Genomic DNA, 22436 nt, shown 5'->3' on the forward strand with positions numbered 1-22436 from the left:
TATAGGATAAAATATATGTGTGTGTTTTGTCATTCACATCATTCAATTCCAGTTATCTTGTTCCCAGTTCAGCCTAAGTGGTCTTTTTGTTTCCTTTGCATGAATGTGTGAGGCACTTCTTTTTCCATTAATTTAACAAACACTTACTGAGCAGCTACTCTACACTGTGTTTGGCTCCCTTAGTTTAAAATCAGATAATACATATCCTTGCCCTCACAGTAAATTAGAGGTGGCAGATTTACTAATTATCTCTTAAATACTATGTAACAACTCCAATAGAGGTATACACAGGATACTATGGAGAGTTGAGGAGGCATCTGAAAGAGATTAAGAGGAGAGGGAAAGCTTATTTAGGAAGTGAATCTAAAGCTGAATTTTATAGGGTCATTAACTCATGAAGTTGGAGAAGGCAGTGGCACCCCACTCCAGTACTCTTGCCTGGAAAATCCCATGGACGGAGGAGCCTGGTAGGCTGCAGTCCATGGGGTCGCTGAGAGTCAGACACTACTGAGTGACTTCACTTTCACTTTCATGCATTGGAGAAGGAAATGGCAACCCGCTCCAGTATTCTTGCCTGGGGACTCCCAGGGACGGGGGAGCCTGGTGGGCTGCCGTCTCTGGGGTTGCACAGAGTTGGACACGACTGAAGCGACTTAGCAGCAGCAGCAGCAACTCATGAAGTTATTCATTAAATGGTTGTTGGACAAGTGAAATCAGAGTTAGATGATGCTGGGAGAAAAACATTTGCAGTAAGGGTGCACAAAGTAGAAACACATGAAAAGTATGTGACATATTCAGGAGTTCCTACAGTTGAGTATGGATTAAGTAAAGGGTCCACTTGTAGGGGAGTGGGAGGAGCCCAGGTAGGTATCATTCTGTTGTCACTATTCTGGATGAGATCTCAGTTTATCCTGCTTTTCCTTCTCACGCAGTTTACCCTTCCCTGGAGTCTGATGATGATGACCCTGCTTTGAAATCTCGACACAAGAAAAAGAAGAATTCAGATGATGCTCCATGGAGTCCTAAAGGTGATCCAGTATTCTGTCCTTAAACTCTGTGGGGGCAGTTGGGAGGGAAATAGACTGGCTAGGTGGGACATTTAATATAGGAAGACACTTATTTGATGAGTATCTGCTGTATGCCAGGTACTGTGTTAGGTACTGAAACAAAAATGATCAGTAAGACACAGAGTTCATGTACTCACATCAGCAAAGCCAGAGGTAATGGAGCATGTTGCTTTTGATATTATATGGCTTGAGATGAAAGGAGGAAGACCTTGAACAGACTTCAGCAAGCAGTCAAAGGCTCCTGAGAACATTCAGCTACCATCATCCAAGCCTTTTCGTAATAATATTGTTGTCAAAGGAGGAAAATTCTGCTGACTGTTGAGTTCTACAAGGCCCAAGACTCCTTAGATTGTCACCTATACTGGCTGAGAGTCCACCTCTGAGGAAGAAAGGAAAAATGATTGTTGAGTTGAATATGGAATTTAGAGGGTAATAAAACAATTGTATTCATCTCACTGGTTGGGTGGTTTTTACAGTGGATGGTATGTCAGTTAGCCAAACCACTCAAAACTTAGTGTCTTACAACAATAGTTGATTGTTTCTCATGATTCTGTACATTGATTGAACTATTATTCTAGTTCTGGACCAGATTGCCTGGGGCTGGATGGTCTAAAAAGATCTCCCTCAGGTGTCTGGGACCTAATTTGGGGTGGCTGGGGCCTTTCTCCAGGGGGTATTTCATCCACCAGGAGGAGGTCAGCTTAAGCTTTTTCACATGGTAGGAGAAGGGTATCCAGGAGCAAGAGAGGATAAGCCCAATGTGCGAGCACTCTGCAAGCCTCTGCTGTGTTGTTTTCTATTGTCCTATTAGTCAAAGCAAGTAACATGGCCAAGCTTTGATTCCAAAAGTGGAGAAGTAGATTCTGTTTCTTGGGAGTGGAAGCTGCAGTGTCTTCCTTGGCATACAAGGACATGTGAACAAATTGAGAGCCATTATTGCAACAGCCTGCCATAGAGGGTACTAACATTCCAGTATCCCTGTGGTTTTCTAGGAAATAAAGGGCCTTGTGTCCCCACCCAGCCTTATTTGACCTTTCTGGTAGTTGCTTAGGATTGGGGGAGTGGGCAGGCAGGACAGTCCTGGGAAGTGTTCTCTTAGTGAGTCAGTCAGCAAATGTTTCTTTTTTTCTTCCTTGAGGCCTCTTTTATGATTTTATTTTCTCCTATACTTTCTGGCTTTTAGCATAATAGAACATTTGGAAAATACAGTAAATCGAGGAAAGGGTAAAGAAGAAATCACCCATGATTCTGCTACCCAGAAGCAGCTATATTTCCTTCTAGTCTTTTTTTATGCATTTTTCTTTTTATGGTTGAAAGCACAATCATATATCCTGTTTTAAAATTTCTTTTGCCTTTTAATCAAAATAATGTCTATATTTAGTAGCAAATAATACAGAGGAGTTTAGGATGAAATGCAGTGGTCTACCTCTGCTTTCCCTACTTCCAATCCCATGCCTGAGAGGCAACATTGTCATTTTCATTTTTCTGGTAGTTGAGTCCAAAACCCAAGATAATAGGGTTTATACTACCATTTCTTGATTTATTATCTTAATCTCTATTTCTCCTTCCATTGGCTTTTGTCAGTCTCTCTTGATTACCTACTGTCTAAGATGTGTATATTAATGCTGCTACTCTTTTTTTCTTTCTCCAACCTTCTATAAGCTGTATATTTTTGTTTATATTGTCACGGTTGTTAACACTGTCTTGTAATTAATACTCCATGTTGACTCGAAGTTGACTGTAAAAATTGAAAACCAGTAAATATATCTGGCCTTTTGGATATTATATCATAAACATATCCCTATGCCATTATTTATAAATAGTATTTTAATGGCTACAAAATATTCTATTCCATGAATATACCTAATTTACCTAACCTCTCTAATATGGGACATTTAGCCAATTGCCAAATTTTTACAATTAGTGATAACATTTGGAGTGAACGTTTTTCTCTGTAAGTGTGTCTCTATTTATATGCTTTAGGATAGATTCCCATGAAACTCCTGAAGGGCCAAGTCAAAAGTGATTCCCATGAAACTCTTGAAGGGCCAAGTCAAAAGTCTCCCTCCCACCCCTGTTCCACAGCCTTCCAATTCCCCACCTGGAGTCAACTGCTGTTATCAGTTTCATGTGTATCCTTTTAGACATAGTTTATACATATACATGTAAATGTGTGTATATATTTTCTTTCACCCCTTAACTCAATTGGAAGCATACTTTATATACTGTTATGTGCCTTTACTTTTCTCATTTAACAATTACATGTTGAACATTGTTTATACTCCCACAAGCAATACATGAGTGTGCCTGTTTCCCTACACTCTTGCCAATATAATTTGTTAATATGAATGTTTTAAAAGCTCTTGATGTGTATTACCAAATTGTTTTCCAGAAAGGTTTTACTGGTTTACACTCCCACCAGCCATGTGTGAGAGTATTTGTTTATGAATCCTCATAGGCATTGAGCATATAGCTAAGAATAGTCTTTGCCTATGAGTAATAGAAACCTCTCAGGCATCCTTAGTGAGTGCTTATCCCCTCCAGTGGAAGGGTCTGAGTTGCAGTTAGGAAGAAGAGGAAGAGCAAAAGGAGAAAGGAATAGGCCTGGTGGGCATTCCTCCCCAAGGAGTTTTAAGTTCTACTTAAAAAAAAAATCTCCTTGGCTGAAATTGTGTCATGGCCAATGTTATCTGCTAAAAAGGCCAGGAAGTATAGTTTTTAGTTAGATACCAATTAGCTAAGTTGTTCCACGAAGTTAAATTTTTTATTAGTAAACAAGAAAGAGAGAATGATACTGAGTTGAAAACAAGCAGTCTCTATTATGGTATTTTTTTGACCTTTGGTGATTCACAGGCAAACAATAATATTTCACCAATTTAATTTCAATTTTTTGATTAGACATTTCCTATATGTTCATATTAGCATTAGAATTTCTTCTTTTGTAAATTACATGTCTGACTTTTTTCTCATTTATTCATGTAGGTCTTCAAGATTTTCAGAGGCCCTCTTTATATATAAGAAGTAGTCAAATATATATAATTTATTTATGATACTTTTTCCTCATTCTACATAAAAAATATGAATATTTCTATGTCAAAATGTGATCTTATCCATTGTTTCCCTTTTCAGAGAGCAGATAATTAACACGACTGTATTTTTTATATAAATATGCATATATGCATGTATATTTCTCTAAAGAGAAAGCCAATAACTTTTATCACATTTTCAAAGTAGATTGACGCAGTCTACTAAAGATTTTCTCTTTAAAATGAGGAATAAGACAAATATACCCATCATCACTGCTGTTATTTAGCACTACTGTAGAAGTTCTAGACAGCGTAATTAGGAATGAAGCAGAAATAAGAACTATAATTATTAGAAATTAAGAGACCAAATTATGATATGAGGCACTGTAAGGGTGGCAATCCTGATCATTATATCTGTAGCAACTTGCAGAGTGCCTGGCACATGGGAAATAATAAGTATTTGACAAGTGAAAGAAATGATATGACTGTATAACTAGAAAAATGTAAGGGAATCAGCTGAAAAACAACTAAGACTAATATGAGAATTTAATAAATTAGGTAATCTCTGCATATAAGCCACATATCTAAGAATCAGGAATTGCCAGTATCAGTAATAACCATAATACACTGAGGGGGGAAAAAAGATCCTATTGACAATAACAACAATTATATAAAATACCCAAGAATAATCTTAAGATATGTGTGAGACTTATGTGAAGAAACTTCAAAACATTACTGAGGAACATATGCTAAGTCGCTTCAGTCGTGTCCAACTCTGTGCGACCCCATAGATGGCAGCCCACCAGGCTCCCCCGTCCCTGGGATTCTCCAGGCAAGAACACTGGAGTGGGTTGCCATTTCCTTCTCCAATGCATGAAAGTGAAAAGTGAAAGTGAAGTCGCTCAGTCATGTCCGGCCCTCAGCGACCCCGTGGACTGCAGCCTACCAGGCTCCTCTGTCCATGGGATTTTCCAGGCAAGAGTACTGGAGTGGGGTGCCATTGCCTTCTCTGGAGGAACATATAAGAAGACCTAAATAAATAGAGTTATAGCATGTGTCTGATTATAAAGACTGATTTTTATAAAGGGTCATTTAATTAATATATATACTTAACACTATCCTAAATCAAAATCCTAATGGAATTTTGTGGGGAACTCATTCTAAAATTAATTTAAGAGAGTAAACAGATATGATGAAAGGAAATTAGCCTTTTAAGATTTAAATATACTATATTTCTATAATAAATGGTTACAAGAATAGTGAATATTTTTTCCTTTGTGTTTAAAGAATTCTTGCTATGAAAAATTTCAAATATACACAGAATTAGAGAGGCTGGTATCATGAATACTCATATACTTATTACTGAGATTTAACAACTAATGTTTTACTATATTTGCTTCATCCTTTTTTTTTAAGCATTTTATGGGAAATTTCAGACATCAGGACATTTCTGTTTCCTTGCTTACTTTATGTCTAATTGTTCTATCCATTAGAATATTGGAAGTAGGATATTGAAATCTTTAGCTATTGTTGTTGAATTATCTGTTTCTCCCTTCAATTCAGTCAGTTTTTGCCTCATGTATTTTGGGCTTCTGCTGTTAAGTGCATATGTGTTTATAGTTCTCATACCTTCTTGATCTACTGACCCTTTTATCATTATAAAATGTCCTTTGTTTCTAGTAACAGTCTTTTTCTTAAGCAATTAAGTCTATTTTTTCTGATATTAGTATAGTTTTGAATCTGAATTGTGTTTCTTGGAGACAGCATATAGTAATTATGGTTTTTTATCCATTCTGCCAATCTGTGCCTTTTAACTGGGAAATTTAGTTCATTTGTACTCAGTGTAATAACTGACAATGTAGGGTTCACATTTCTGTGTTTGTTTTCTCTATGTTTTATTTCTGTTTTGTTCCTCAATTCTTCATTTCTGCCTTCTTTTGTGTTTACAAACTACTTTCTAGTGTCCATTTTAATTTTTTTCTTTTCTATATATATTTGAGTTGTTTTTTTAGTGATTATTCTAGGGATTAACATTAATATCTTAATTGATACAGTTTGAATTCAGATTAACATCAACTTAATTTCAATGGTATATGAAATCTTTGCTGCTGTATATTAGTTCCATTCCTTTAACCTTTATGTTATTACTGTCACAAATTAAATATAACATTTTTCTAAATTGTGTGCCCAAGAGCATAGAGTTATAATAATTGTTTTATGCAACAGTCTTTAATTAGGAGGAAAAAATGAGATAAAACAAAAATATGTTTATACTTCCTTGTATATTTACATATATAGTTACCTTTACTAGTGCATTTTATTCATACGGATTTGACTTACTGTATAGTGTCCTTTCATTTTAAGCTGAAGAGCTCTCTTTAGTATTTCTTATAGGGCAGGCCTACTAGCAATGAACTCTGTGAAATTTTTTTGCCATTTTTTAAGAGTGATCATTTATTATTATTATTGGCCACACTGTGTGGCATGCAAAACTTCCTCCATCAGGGATTTAACTTGGACCCCCTACTTTGGAAGTGTCGAGTCTTTAACCACTGGACCACCAGAGAAGTCCTGTATTTGTTTATTTGGGAATATTCTGATTTCTTCTTTTTTGAAGGATAATTCTGCTGGATTTAGATTTCTTGGTTGACAGTGATTTTCTTTGAGCATTTTCATTATGTGATCCTACTGCTTTTTATCTAACTCCATGGTTTCTGATGATCAGTAAACTGTAAGTCTTTTATGAGTCACTTCTCTTTTGCTGATTTCAAGATCCTCTGTCTTTGGTTATGATATATAAATTCTTTGAGTTTATCTGTCATGAAGTTTGTTGAACTTCTTGGATATGTAGGTTAGTTTTTTTAATCAAATTTGGGAATGTTTCAGCCATTATTTCTTCAAATAGTCTTTTCACTCCTTTTTGTCTCTCCTATATGCGTATGTTGATAAATTTGATCACATCCCACAGATCCCTTTGGCTCTGCTCATTTTCCTCATTCTTTTTTCTTTCTGCTCATTAGACTGGGTAATCTCAAATGACCTCTCTTTAAGATCACTGAATCTTCCTTCTGCCTACTCAAATCTATTGTTGAAACCTTCTAGTGAAACTCTCATTTCAGTTACTTTTCAACTCTAAAATATCCATTTGCTTCCTATTTATGTTTTGTCCCTTTCTTGGTATTCTTTATTTGGTGAAACATCATTCTCATATTCTCCTTTAGTTCTTTAGACATGATTTCCTTTACCTCTTTGAACATGTTTGAAATAGGTGGTATAAAGTCCTTGTCTAGTAGGTTGAACTTTGTTTAGAAAGTCATGGAGGGTTTTTTTTGGTTACTTTTTCCCTGTGTGTTGCTACCCTTTCTTGTTTCTTTGCATATCTTCTAAATATTTTTGAAAACTAAACGTTTAAGTTTAATGTGGCAGCAACTCTGGAAATCAGGTACTCCATACTTCAATCCCTAGGGTTTGTTTTGTTGCTACTTGTTATTTATTTACAGAATTTATTCAGAAAAATCACTAACGTACAAGTTTCTACTCACTTAGCTTAGTGGTCAGCTAATAATTGGATGGTGATTTCCTTAAATGCCTGGAACCAATAAATCTTCCAGGGCTTGACAAAGGGCTCTGTATGCATGTTGGGACATACTTTCAGCACTCAGGCAGCCAACTTACAACTCTGCCTTAGCCTTCACTTCCTGCTTTGCAGAGCCTCAAAGTCAGCCACATGTGAGTACTTAGTATTTCTCAAGTCTTTCCAGATTATGCTCACAGCCCCTGTGCATGCAGAAGTGAAATTTTGGAACCCCTTAACTGCTATTTTTGCTGATGTCATTCCATCATGACATACTAAATATCAATGGTACAGTATTCATCTCTATGAAAATGACCTTTTCTTCTATAATCATAGTACTATTATTTGACACCTGAGTAAAGTAACATTTATTTCCTAATATCATTTAATACCAAATGCTTATTCAAATTTCCCCCAATTATATCAAAAATATCTTATATAATTTGCTTATTTAAGCCAGGATCTGTTCAAGAACTATACATTTCATTTATTTTTTATAACCACTTAATCTTATTCATTATTTGAAATTTTATGAGAATTTTCAAACGTGTAAATGTAGGAGAGAACATAAACACCCATATTCTCAATACTTTGATCCTACAGTTGTAATATTTTGCTGTATTTGCTTCATTATCTATATCTATCTGTCTATAGTTTTTGCTGAGCCACTTTAATGTGCAGCCACCGTAACATAGTATCTTACCCCTTAGTACTTCAGTATCTCCTAAGAATAAGAATGCCCTCCTGCATAACCACACTACCTTTGTTTTACTTAATAGTTAATAATTCCCTAAGATCTTTTAATAACCTAGCCCATGATCAGATTTCCTCAACTATCCCTACGAGATGTCTTTTATAGTTTTCCCCCCAAAATCCAGGTCTGGTCAGGAGGTTAATTTTTTTTTTCAGATTAAAATAACTTGCTCATGTGTTAACAGGTCAGGAATTTGGAAAGGACACAAAGGGGACAGCTTGTGTCTATTCTGTGATGTCTGGGACCTCAGCTGGAATAATTTGAAGACTGGATGATCAAGAGTTTGGATCATCTGAAGTTTCATTAACTCATGTTTGGTGCCTGGGCTGGGAAGACTCAAAGGCCAGAAGTACCAAGCAGAGTGCCATTATGTGACCTCTGCATGTGACGGTTAATAGCTTCCTCACTGCCTGATGGCCTCAAGGCAATCAGACTTCTTATGTGGCTGCTTAGGGCTCTTAAGTGTGAGTGTTCCAAGAAGCAACATAGAAACTAAAGTTGCTTTTTCTGACATAGTCTCAGAAGTCATGCAGTGTCACTTCTGTCACATTCTATAGGCTACAAATGAGTCTGCTCAGGTTCAGTGTGAGGAAACATAGACACCACCCCCACCTATTAATAGGAAAAATGTCAAAGAATTGGGGGTCTTGTTTTAAAACCACCACACATATAAAGCTATGTTGTTGTTTAGTTGCTAAGCTGTGTCCTGCTCTTTTGTAACACCATGGACCCCTCTAGGCTCCTCTGTCATTGGAATTTCCCAGGCAAGAATATTGGAGTGGGTTGCCATTTCCTTCTCCAGGGAATCTTCCTGACCCGAGAATCGAACCTGCATCTCCTATATTGCAGATGGGTTCTTTACCACTAAGCCACCAGGGAATCTCTACAAAACTATAGAGAACACTATAAAATACACCCAAGAATCCATGACTGAAAAGTATGCAGTAGCATTTTTGCTAGGTTGGCTCCAGATTATTTTTAAAACATATAAAACATCACCTTTAAAAAAAGGACTTCACCCTCCTGAATTGCCTGTTCTAGAATTGGCATACTGCTTATACAGAAAGTCTCCTTTATAGTAATAACAATAGGTAACCAACCAAGGAATCTTTAAATATAGATCCAATAGTACCACCACTTCTTTTTTTCCTATGACATTTTTTTCATTAATTAAAAAAAGTGAAATCTGATATATCCACCACTGAGAATCAAGTTATAAAAATTTTGCTATATTTGACTCATCTATAACTTTCTTTTTTTAAAACTGTCTAAAGCAAATCCCAGATAGTGTCACTCCCTCCCTCTCCACTCCACCACATACTTCAGTATGCATCTCTAAAGTATACATTTGCTCACATAACCACTGTCCTGTAATCATACATAACAATATAATAATTTTATAATTTGCCTCAATGTTACTAATACTAACTGTAATCAAATTTCCTTAACTGTCTAACAAAAAAGCACTTTCATAGTGGATTTGTTTACATCAGAGTCTAAACAGGGTCCATATGGCATTGGGCTGTCTTGTTTTTTGAATCTCTCTGAATCCAGAGAAAGCCCTTCCTTTCTTGTTTGATGCTGTTGAATTGTTACAAAAACTAGTGTAATTGTCCTGTAGCACATTCCACCTTCTAGATTTGTTTGCTTCCTTGTGACATTGTATCTTTAAAGAAACCAAGCCAGTTATCTTGTAGGATGATTGTTTGCCCTCAGTGTCATTTAATTTTTAAAAAGTCTCTGTGTTTCTTGAAAACTGGAAGTAATATGAACTGCTTACTTGACATCAGGTCTGTGGCAAAACTACCTCCCGGGTGATGCTGTAAATTTCCTATTACATTACACTTAGGAGGTGCATGAAGTTTGCCATCTTGCTGTTAGTGACAGTAAGAGGTGAACTCCTGATCTCACCATTGTAAAATTCTTTTTTTTTTTTTCTTTTGAGACTAGCAAGTAATCCGTAAGATAATACTTTGGTACCATCTGAATATCCAGTTCCCTAAAATCAGTTCATTCATTAGGGCTTGCAAACCTGTGGTTTTTTCTTTTTTAAAAAATATATTTTTAATTGGGGGAAATTGCTTTACAGTGTGTGTTGGTTTCTACCATACAATAACACAAATCAGCCATAATTATACATATATCCCCTCCCTCATGAGCCTCCCTCCCCTCCCTCCATCCCACCCCTTTAGGTCATCATCACAGAGCACCAGGCTGGGCTCCCTGTGTTATGTAGCAACTTCTCAGTAGCTATCTGTTTTACACATGGTAGTATATATATGTCAACACCACTTTCTCCATTCACCCCCCTCTCTCCTTCCCCCACTGTATCCACAAGTCCATTCTCTATATCTGAGTCTCTATTCTTCCTCTGCAAATAGTTTCCTCAGTATCATTTTTCTAGATTCCATATATATGTGTTAATATGTGATATTTGTTTTCCTCTTTCTGACTTACTTCAATCTGTATAATAGGCTCTAGGTTCATCTACCTCGCAGGAACTGACTAAAATTCATTCTTTTCTATGGCTAAGTAATATTCCATTATATACATATGTGCCACAGTTTCTTTATCCATTCATTTGTTGATGGACATCTAGGTTGGTTTCATGTCCTAGCTATTGTAAATAGTGCTGCTATGAACATTGAGGTCATGTGTCTTTTTCAGTTATGGTTTTCTCAGGGTATATGCCCAGTAGTGGTATTGCTGGGTCATATGGTAGTTCTTTCTATTCCTAGTTTTTTTAAAGTATCTCCATACTGTTCTCCATAGTGGCTGTATCAATTTACATTCCTATCTACAGTGCAAGAGGGTTCCTTTTTCTCCACATCCTCTCCAGCATCTATTGTTTGTAGATTTTTTGATGATAGCCATTTTGACTGGTGTGAAATGATACTTTATTGTAGTTTTGCTTTGCCTTTCTCTAATAATTAGTGATGTTGAACATCTTTCCATGTGTTTATTGGCCATCTGTATGTGTTTGGAGAAATGTCAAACCTGTGATTTTCCAATTTTGTTATTCCTTCTACATTTATTAGCTGCCATCTGTAAAGAGCTTTTGCTCATCATCTGGGGCTGTTTGGGTATCCTGAAATACAATTCCTATATAAAATGTGGGATGAATAACTATTTTTTCATTCAAGATTGTTGACATTATAAAAAAGGTTTTACAAGAAGATGATCTTCTTCAGGAATTCATAGCCTGGTTATTAGACAAAATAGCACACATTAACATTAGGGAATGAGACAGGATGGTATGTGCTGTGTATTAAGTGAGTTGTACTTAAGTTCAAAGGAGGGAGGGGTCAGTGTGAGCCAAAGAAGCCCTAGGTGTTTTACATAGAAGATTGATTTTGGCTTGCCTTTGAATAATGGGCAGGTTTTAAAGAGGTGGACAAAAGGGAAGTGGGTACTCCAGGCAGTGTGGATGGTGAGGATGAGGGCACAGGGGGATAGGATGAGCTGTATGTGTTCTGGAGGTATATATAATAAGGAAACCATTCTGTCTGTAGAAGCTGAGGATATAGGAGAGGAAATAAGATTGGGGAGGTAGGTAGGGAGCAGAACATGGACAACTTTACATGCCAATTCAGGGAAATTAACTTATCTTTTAATCAATGTGTGGTTTGTGTACCTTGGGCATTTATGAATTAGCTTTTTACCCATTGGGAAGCAAAATCTGGCTTTGTAAAAAGCTAAATGGAGGAAAACTAAGGAGACACCTTTTGGGGGATCAGGGTTCAGGAATATGATTGGCATTCAGATAAATGTCTTCATCCTGTTCTCTCTGCAGCCCGTGTGACCCCAACTTTACCGAAGCAGGACCGTCCTGTGCGTGAGGGGACCCGGGTAGCTTCCATTGAGACAGGCTTGGCTGCAGCAGCTGCAAAGTTGGCCCAGCAGGTAGGTGCTGACACTTAGGCAATGGCTCTGCCACTGATCACAGTTTGACTTGGAGTCTCAAAACTCAGACCTTCAGGCTGATAGGATCCCACTGTTCTCATTGGGAAGTGGGTAACTTGTGATCTTTATCCATGTCAGTATTCCAGCTCTCTCCTATATCCTACATATCCCAAATGGCAAAGCTACTTCCATAGGTCACACAGTTGACATGATTTAGAGTGAAAGAAAATAAGGGGCCAGAGAAAAGCCCTTGCATATATCACTTGGGTGTGTAAAAACCTCTCATATGGGAAGGACCAGGTGTCCTTGGGTGAGAGCATTTGGCTTCAGATGAAGCTCTGAGGAGGTGACTCAGTTGAGTACACTCAATTTCTCAGTCTCCCATTAGTATTGGAATTTGTTTTTGTTTTTTCGGAAAGAGGCTTTTCTCATCCTCTATACCAGATCCTATTACCTTGATCTTCACCCTCTGCTTCCCAAGAAAGCTTCACCCACCAAGTTTTGCCCTAGAATCAAGTTGACTTCCTAGCATGTTATAGTTTTCAAAGTTCTTAAATGTGCTCCACCTGGAAGCAGTTGGAGGTGAGTCTTAATGGTTCTCTCCTTATCAACATCCCCTTATATCCCACATCGTATAGCTTAGAGCATTTATTCACCATCAGCTTTATGTTAAGTGCTTCCATGTACAATGTTTCATGTAATCTGTCCAATAGCCCTGTACAGTAGGTGACATTTTCATCATTTTGCAGGTGAAGAAAATGAGGCTCTCTTTAAGTGACTAGTCCAGGATAATACAGCCAGTAAATGGAGGAGACAAGATTCAAACTCATATCCTCTTACTTCAAATTTCATGTTACGTGCTATTTAAATAAAATTAAATAATTAAATGTCTATATGATTCAGTAATTACATCCTATTTAAATTAAATTTTAATAGAATGATGTTTTTTAATATGATGTTCTTTGAAGTTCTAGAGTTACTTGGAAATGTCTTGGAGACTTTTGATGGGAGCCAGCAGAAACCAACCAGGCCAAGTGGCCATTCTTTGTCCAGAACTTCTCTCTGTTATGTGTACCATGTAAGATGTAATTTGAAAAAAAAAAAAAAGAGAGAGAGAGATTTGATTGCTTTAAATAAACAAATTAATTAAAGTTGTAAAAACTACTCTTAGTCCCTTCTGAGGAGCTCACTTCTGGTTGAGTTCATCAGGGATGACCTCAAAGAAGAGGTTTTGAATTTGGGAAGGGTTTTGCAAGCTAAACTTTTGGAGGAGATAGGGAGGCATTCCAGTATAAGGGAATTCCTTGGTACAGCACACAAGGCCCTCTTGATTTGCTCTCTGATTACCTCTCCTCCCTGACCTTATATCAGCCCTTCATGTATGCCATTTATACCAGTCATACTGTTGCATTACAGTATTTATATTCATTCTGTGTATCAGATTGTCTCAGGCCTCTGTGCCTTTGCACAAACTGTTCCCTCTGCACATTGGGAATCATGCCCTTTTAGATGCCTTTACCTAACACCCCTTCACACCATCCACCACCAGTTTATTTCAGTGGCCTTCTGTGCTTCCATAGCATTCTCTCATGATACTTACAATGTGTACTTTTCTGTGTTTCTTATTAAACTGTAAGGGCCTCAAGGGTGGAGACATGTCTAATTTAACTTGGTATCCCTACTATGTTAAGCATGTGTTTAGTCATTGTTGACTAACAGAATGAATGAATGGATGAACAGATCTTTCTGGATTATAGACTTCTTGTTGGGGAAGGGAGTAAGATAGAGTTTAAAAAATGTGTTCCAGAGCCAGCTGCTTGAGTTCAAATCTTCACCCTTTCACTTAAGCAAGTAACTTAATTTCTCTGTGCCTCGGTTTCCTCATAGACTCTATTTGAGGATTAGATGAGGTAATATGTGTAAAAGCTCTGAGAACAGCACTTGCCACAGAGTAAGTACTATAGGCACATTAACTTTTCATCATTATCATTACGGGTTAGCTAGGTATAAGTGACCAGACTGTGGAAGACCATGAATGTCAGGCCAGGGAGTTTGTACTTGGGTAATGGCCTTTTGAACAAAGAAATTGATAAGGTAAAAGTGGCCCTGTCATAAGATAGATTAGTCTTCTGTGGGGGAATCTGGATGAATATATGAGAAGGAGATTAGCAACAAAGGTAGAAAAATTTAAGTGACCTAGGTGTGAAGAGATAATTTCTGGATTCAGATGAGAGAAATGGGATCAGAAACAGAGTTCTTGGTATTGATGGAGTAGCAAGCACTTTGGCTGAGAAAAGAGACTCTGAAGACAGGTGGTTCCCAATTTGGGATTATGTGACACAACTCTTTATTCATCCCTCCCATTATTGTTCCTGTATGTGTGTATGTTAGTTGCTCAGTCATGTCTGACTCTTTGCGACCCCATGGGCTATAGCCCACCAGGCTCCTCTGTCCATGGAGTTCTCTAGGCAAGAGAACTGGAAAATGACTTAATCTTTCTGTGCCAGTTTCTGCTCATAAAATTGAAATTATAATTCTTCTTTCTCATGTTTCATATGAGTATTAAATGAGTTAAATTATAGAACAGTGCTTGGCATGTATTACTAATGTTATTATTCTTGTGCCCTAGAAATTCCTATGGTAGCCACAGCCTGTCAGATCTTCCAAAGGCAGGAATAGGCCTGTGTTGCCAAAAGAAGGCAAAGAAATGTAATCACTGAGTTGGTCTGTGTGGCTGTGTAGCATTTCAGGAGGTGAAGTTGTTCACAAGCTCCCAGTACCACTTTTCCAGGTTCTCAGGGGTCCGGGTACTCATTATAAAGGTACTCACTACACACTGGATAGTATATCTATAGTGGGATGGATGGGTGATACCCAATATATTGCAAGAAGTGACACAACTCCTTATTCATCCCTTCCATCCAAAATTGAGATTTTAAGATCTAGTAACCTGGAAGGCTGCAGTCCATGGGATTGCTAAGAGTCAGACATGTCTGAGCAACTTCATTTTCATGCATTGGAGAAGGAAATGGCAGCCCACTCCAGTGTTCTTGCCTGGAGAATCCCAGGCACGGGGGAGCCTGGTGGGCTACCGTCTATGGGGTCACACAGAGTCGGACACGACTGAAGTGACTTAGCAGCAGCAGCAGCAACCTGAAGGACTGTCCTTTATTTAAAAAAAAAAAGACCATCTAGGTTGCTTCCATGTCCTGGCTATTATAAACAGTGCTGCAATGAACATCGATGCAGGATACAGGATGCTTGGGGCTGGTGCACTGGGATGACCCAGAGGGATGGTATGGGGAGGGAGGTGGGAGCGGGGTTCAGGATGGGGAACACGTGTACACCCATGGTGGATTCATGTTGATGTATGGCAAAACCAATACAATATTGTGAAGTAATTAGCCTCTAATTAAATTAAATAAATTTAAAAAAAGACCAGAAAGAAGATGTAAGAGATGAAGATAAAATAATAGTTTACCACTTACTGAGTACCTATTATTTGCTATGTGTTTTTATATTTTTTGATGTTTCCAACAACCCTAAAAAACAGCTATTGTTTTGCTCATTTTACAGAGGCAATTGAATTTCAGAAAGGTTAGTAGCTTGACCAAGGTCATCCAAATTAGGGAGTACAAGCATAGATTTAAACCCAAATTTATCTCATTCCAAAGCTGCTGCTCTTTCACTTGCAGATGTCCCATTTTGAGAAGTGTGCAGGGTGGGTGTTCTAATATACCTAGTTGAAACCTGAACCCAACAACTCTTTAGCTGTGAGGCTTTGGGCTTAAGTTACTTAATATCCTTGTACCTCAGTTTTCTCATGTGTAAACAGGAATTTTCCTTCTCAGGGCTGTTCTAAGGATTATATGAGGTCAAACATTCAAAATGCCTCAGCTGCTAGCATAAATTTAGCTATTATTATTAGGCATGTCCTTGGTCCACCTCATAAATGGCAATGCTAGGACCAAAACCCAAGTTTCTAAACTCATTTACCCTTCTGTTGCCACTGTACTAATTAGTAGCAGTGAAGAATGAAGAATGGATGGTACTAAAGGACCTGCAGTATTGGAAGGCCTGTGTGCTGTATGTACAAACATCCAAGCTAAGCAGGGTAGTTGGGGGGGAACCATACTGACCACTGTCTAGTTTACTTTCTGGGGAATTTTCTTCTCTTTTATTCATTCCTAAATTCTCCCCTCTTACTTGGCTTGTGTTTTAGGAGCTACAGAAGGCCCAAAAAAAGAAATATATCAAGAAGAAGCCTTTGTTGAAGGAGGTAGAACAGCCTCGCCCTCAAGAGCCCAATCTCAGCATGGCAGTACCAGCCCCAACTCTGGCTGCTACACCCCAGCTTCTCACCTCCTCATCACCCCTGCCTCCTCCTGAGCCTAAACAAGAAGCGCTCTCAGGAAGTCTTGCTGACCATGAGTATACTGCTCGTCCCAATGCCTTTGGCATGGCCCAAGCAAATCGCAGTACCACACCCATGGCCCCAGGTGTCTTCCTGACCCAGCGGCGCCCTTCAGTTGGCTCCCAGAGCAATCAAGCAGGACAAGGTATAACTGCCACATGGTTATAGAACTGAGAGAGATCTTAGGATCACCGGCTTCAAACCCTAAGCACTCTGGTAAATTAAAACACCCAGGAGGGACACTGATGGGCAACCTAAGATGCTTGGATTTGACCTCATAGTTCATGAAGAGACATTGGTGTTAAGCAGAGATTAACTCAGATATGAGTTTGGAAAGATCTTTCTAGTGTGCCAAAGTGGAGGGTGAGTTGAAGGTGGGAAGTCTAGGAAGGAGATGCATACACAAGTCCAAGCTGTAGTGAAGTGAAGCTAAGGGCTCTGGCAGAGGGAATGAAGGAGGGGATAAGTTGATCAAATATGGAAGAGTTCACATGGGACATAGGAGGTGGTTTGATGTGGGGGAAAAGGATGGGGAGGGTTCAAGCTCTCCTTTTCCTCACTTTGGCTCTGAGAGTACACAGCTCAAGGGTGATGAGATTGGTGTAGCATTGGGGTGATGAGGATAGGGGTTTCTAATGAAGCAAGGCCCTGGGAGTGGCAACTTCAGAGACACTAGCTATAATCTCTAACCAGGCACTTGTTCAATCCTGCTGGGCAGGATAAGAGGATGGGGAGGCACAATCACCTCCTTGCAGAATTTAGGAAGGAAAATGATTGGGACTAAAGAAATCAGTGGGGAAAAAGAATCAGAGTAACCAGAAAGTCTGTAGACACTGCAGGAGGTCAAAGAAGGAACAGCCAAAGCATGTGGTGTTGGATGGAAGTAACTAAGGAGGGCTTGTTGGCCCGAGATGGTCCTGGAGCCAGGCATAAGGATGGAGAGGCTCTGTGGGCAGAGGAACAGGGTGGGGATGGCTCAAGGACAGTTGGTTCTGGAGCTGCTGCCATCACCCTTGCCATAGCCTTTGCTTACCTCTCCTTTCCCCCACAGGAAAGCGTCCCAAAAAGGGCCTGGCTACAGCAAAGCAGAGACTCGGCCGTATCCTGAAAATCCACAGAAATGGCAAACTGCTTCTGTGAGCTCCTTTGTGTTCTGCCCCTCACCCCTTCACCCCCATTGCCTTCTCCATTGTCAACTCTCGGGGCACTCCTGGATCCTACCTGCCCCGGACAAGGTGCTGAGGCGCATTGTCCTGCTTTCTTGGAACTGACCAAGGGCATGGACTCTCCCCATGGGCCCCTTCACCTACTCCCACGACTCCCTTCCCCACTTCCAGTAGAGCATCCTGCCTTTCTTTTCCATATCTCTGAGTAGCAGATAAATGGGAGAGGTTTCCAGCTGACTAGAATCCTCTCTCTGCTACTCCAATCCATTTCCCTTTCACCAGCCTTGTCTGCCCTTTTCTCTCATCCCCACTTAAAGCTGGAAGGCAGAGTGAGAAGAAGCATGAGGTGAGCCTGGGCCCCTTGGTGTTTCCCTGGTCATGAAGTGGGAGGCCCAGCGCTCAACACTTTCTGCAGCTCTAGCCCTGTCTCCAGAAGCCTACCCATCTCTGCCCATTCTCCTTCATCCCCTCAGCCCAGTGGATGTGTCTCACTCAAGACTCATTCCTGGGAGAAGGCTCTGGCTTCAGCCCCCTCTTGCCAAATGCTTCATGGAAATAAAGAGGAGGGCCCAGAGTCTTCTTACTGCCCCATTTCCAGGGTGGCCTAGAAAGCCCATGGACTGACTTCATTCATCTTTGGAAAGAAGAAAGATTCCTGTCACTTTTCAAGGTGGGGACAGGACCAACACCCAAGACTTTGGTTGAGACTTTGTTGCCTGTTGGAGGAAGCTACTTTTGGGTGACTATAGACAAAGCCACCTCTCCCAAGGTGAGCTCCAGGGATTTGCCTGGAGTTTGAGGTCCTGCAGAACATTATCCACAAAGCTTTGGCTGGGCACCAGAAGGCAAAAACCATCTCCCAGAAGCTTGAAAGCATCTGCCACTGAAGCAGATAGCCCATGCTCAATGGCCTGATCCCTTCACCTAAACCACGGAGCACAGCCTGGACCTTCTGGAGAGGATGTGGCAGGACAGTTCATCTCGGGTTCTCCATCAGGAGCCTCCCTGCTTCTCTCCCCACCTTGAGGTCTTGGTCTAAAGAAGGCTACAGAACTCACACTTTTACTCCTGGGGCTCTGTACTCCCAGATGTCAGGTAGATGCTCAAACAGAGTGCTGACGGGTCACTCAGAACCCTGAGTGTAGGAGTGGTGATGCCCCTCTGTAAAGGAGCAGATCATCTGGTCCTCCCACCCTCTCTTCCCTTTGTGAATGTTTCTATTGTCCAGACAGAGCCCACTCCCTTCCTGGCCCTCCCCCAGCTCCCTCCACCTCCACCTGTCTTCCCTCCCTGGTGACCTGGACTGAATGGAGAATGTCTCCCTCTCTCCATTTTTGGCACTACCCAAGTGGAGTACTTCCTTGTCCTCTACCCCCCACTTTAATGTCACCTCAGTTTTCCCAGTGCTTCTGGGGAACCTAACAGCTACCATGCAGGCTGCAGGGAATATGTGAGGCTTCCTTAGTCATCTTCATGTCACCATTTTGTCTTTCTTTTCTCCACAGCCCCACATCTACTCTCCTTCATTGGAATCAGGGGTCCCTTAGCCCCATTTGCCTTTTCTGTCTTTTGGGACCCCGGGGCCAAGCAGTCCTCCATCTAGTCACACCAAAGGCAGAAAAGCCTGGCTACCTCCCCCCTAGCACTTGGGGTTACCACTCCCTTCCCCTCTGTTTCTGCCCAGCTTTGCTTTTCTTGGGGATTTCAGAGCAACAGAGGGTAGTGACGGGAGGGAAGGAGGGCAGCCTGTGTTCTTCTGTAGGCAACTGCCTGACTAGGCCCTGACTGCTGTAACCAAGACCAGGACCCCAGCCCTTCTGCCCATTAACAACCTCCTCCCCTTGCTCTTTCAAAGGCAGCTAATTACTAGCATATTCCCCCTGGTTCCAGGCCTCTTTCCCCTGTTTCTTTGTTAAAAGTTTCTGTGGAGCTGAAACCCAACCTCAGTTTGACTGGGTTTCTGTTTAATTTAGCTGGGCTCTCAGAGCCTGCTGTTTGTTGTTTTGTGTTTTAAATGAAAAGCAAGTTTACCCTCAGATTTATGCTTTTCCAAAGAGGCTAGTGTATTTTTTTTTTAATGTTTCAGGTTCTAAGTGAGTTGGGAAGGGATTGGGAGTGGCCATAACCAAGGTTTAGAACATGGTGAGAGAGTTACCTCTGGTCTCTAATCCCCAGCACAAAGCTGGGGGTTGGAAAGGGGGCAGGGAGAGAGGATTTCTATTTACCTTTAATATATTTTTACAGAAAAGCAATTTAAAAACAAACCCACCGCTTCTGTACATGTCTAAATATATTTTTAGAAGTGGGTAGGATTGTGAATTTCTGATGCAGGGCCTTTTTATAAACAGGTTAGAATAGCATCATACAGACATCTCTGTTGTTTTTTTTCCCCTGTTTTTTTCTTATGTTGTGTTACTAATGTAATTTATATTTTTTTTTTGATCCTTCTTTTCCTATAGAGATAAAAGTGATTTATCTTGGCAATTGCTTTGCTCGGCATTCTTTTTTTATTTTTATTTTTTTTTTGGTGGTGGTGGTGGGAGTGGTGGTGTGTTGGGGTCCAGGAGTATTGCCTTCTCTTCACATTCCGTCTGTCTCTTCCATCAACTCAGCTCTTCCCTAGTGCCCAGCCTTATACCTGAGGTGGTGATGGGATAGGATCCCTGCCCTCACAGGAGACACAGTTCATACACCAAAAACAGATAATCGAAAGTACAGTGAGCAGAAAAGCGTGCAACAATTCAAAGGGGCCTGACAAGTTTGTTGGGAAGGCTTTCCATAGCTTCTGTTTTTACTGGCTATACCTGTATCTTCTTTCTGTGAATGTGGAGTTGTGGGGGTTTTATTTTTTATTCCCCTTCTCTCTCTCTGACATGCTTCTCCAGACTGCACTTGATTACTGTGTTTAGGGCCACTGCAAAGGATATAATTATTAGAGCTAGCATATCATGCTTATTTCCTTGTGCTAGACATTGCTCTTAGCATTCTATTTATATTCATTTCATCGTCTCCAATAGCTTCATCCTACTGATGAAGGAATAGGCAAAAGAAACTTCTGGCATCACACATCTTACAAAGTGGAGCCAACCTGGTTCCACACTCTGTATTCTTTTCCTATCACTCTGTTCTAGCACCTCTCACTGATAACTGCTACCATTTAAGTGCCTTTTCTGTGCCAAGGGTTGGGCTAGGGATTTTATCTGGGATATGTCATTTAATCCTCATTGACAACCCCAGGAGATAGTTATTAGCCCTATTTTACAGTGAAGGTGACTGAAGCTTGCCACTGGCCTTCCATAGCAGGATCTGCCTGACTTGAAAATCCATGTTCTTTCCTTTTATCATGTGAGAAGATCTTTAGCAGCTCAGTGACCCAGTAGATGTTTATTGAGCATTTGTGTGCACCATGTAGCATTGACAGTGTATCCTGAGGAGAGCCTCAGGGGTGATGTTGGAAGCCTCAGTTCCAAATTTACCACCACCTGGACTCTCTCTGTGACCAAAGGCAGGCTGCTTACTGTCTGAGGGTCACTGTAAAAGAAGTTTGAACCCAATCAAGATTTCTTTATCTTGGAGATTTTGCTTCTGTGTCGCTAGGGTATGGCTGGCTGGGTTTAGCACCTACTAGTTAAATGACTGTCCCCCCCTCCAGCTTTCCCAGTATGAATCTTGACATTGGGCAGGATTTAGATAGAGAAGGTTCTTGTCTGGAGCATGGGGAACTGTGTCTCCTGGTAGAAAGGCAACAGGGAAGAGGAGGGATTTTAGAGCCCTTGCAGGAATGGTGGGCTGGGTTCTTTTTGTCACCAACTCCCACCCCACCCTTTCCAGTAAGGGGACAGAGCACTGTCACTAGCCTCCGATTAGCAGATAAGAGTCTTGGTCACCTTACTCTCTCATAGGATAAGAGGTACCAGCAGATAAGAGGCTTCTGTCTGAAAAATGGAAAGAAAACAAGAGCACCCAACTTCAGTCTTCTCTCCAGTGTGAAGTGTAAAAGTGCACAGAACTTGTCACTAAGAGCCTGCCGTCTCAATGACTAACTGAGTAATTTAGGGGAGATTGCTTGTCTTGATACCAGTTTCTACATTTGTCAGATGGAATTATCTCAGCTCTGAAGCCCTCTAATGCATTGTCACTCCTAAACTTCCTGGATGCTGTGATGCCCAAACTGAATCTCTAGTCCTGACCTGTCCTTAGTACACACACACTTCTGCTTGCCTGTGTTGTATTCTCTGCCTCAAGTACATGGACTCCTCCCTTTCCATCAAGACCTTGTTCATACCAGAAAGTGAAAGAAAGTGAAGTTGCTCAGTCGTGTCCAGACTCTGAGACCCAATGGACTGTAGCCTACCAGGCTTTTCCATCCATGGGATTTTCCAGGCAAGAATACTGGAGTGGGTTGCCATTTCCTTCTCCAGGAGATCTTCCCGACCCAGGGATCGAACCCAGGTCTCCCGCATTGTAGGCACATGCTTTACCATCTGAGCCACCAGTTGACTGAAATGGCATTTGCTCTCCAGTAAACTGAG

The 22436-nt window shown here is 40.4% G+C and overlaps 1 protein-coding gene across 7 annotated transcripts in view; it reads left to right on the top strand.

Annotated features, from left to right (window-relative positions):
* PHF8 (PHD finger protein 8) overlaps positions 1 to 20388 on the top strand; it is a 97803-nt gene extending 77415 nt beyond the window's left edge. For all 7 annotated transcript variants that reach the window (XM_070366295.1, XM_005888460.3, XM_070366296.1 and 4 more), the window contains 4 exons: positions 933 to 1028; positions 12215 to 12324; positions 16547 to 16883; positions 17790 to 20388. In XM_070366295.1, the coding sequence (XP_070222396.1) occupies positions 933 to 1028; positions 12215 to 12324; positions 16547 to 16883; positions 17790 to 17878 (632 nt within the window). In that variant the 3' untranslated portion in view covers positions 17879 to 20388. The remainder of the gene's footprint in view (positions 1 to 932; positions 1029 to 12214; positions 12325 to 16546; positions 16884 to 17789) is intronic.
* Positions 20389 to 22436: the final 2048 nt, after the last annotated feature.

Source organism: Bos mutus, chromosome X (assembly GCF_027580195.1).
Source record: "Bos mutus isolate GX-2022 chromosome X, NWIPB_WYAK_1.1, whole genome shotgun sequence".
Taxonomy (NCBI): domain Eukaryota; kingdom Metazoa; phylum Chordata; class Mammalia; order Artiodactyla; family Bovidae; genus Bos; species Bos mutus.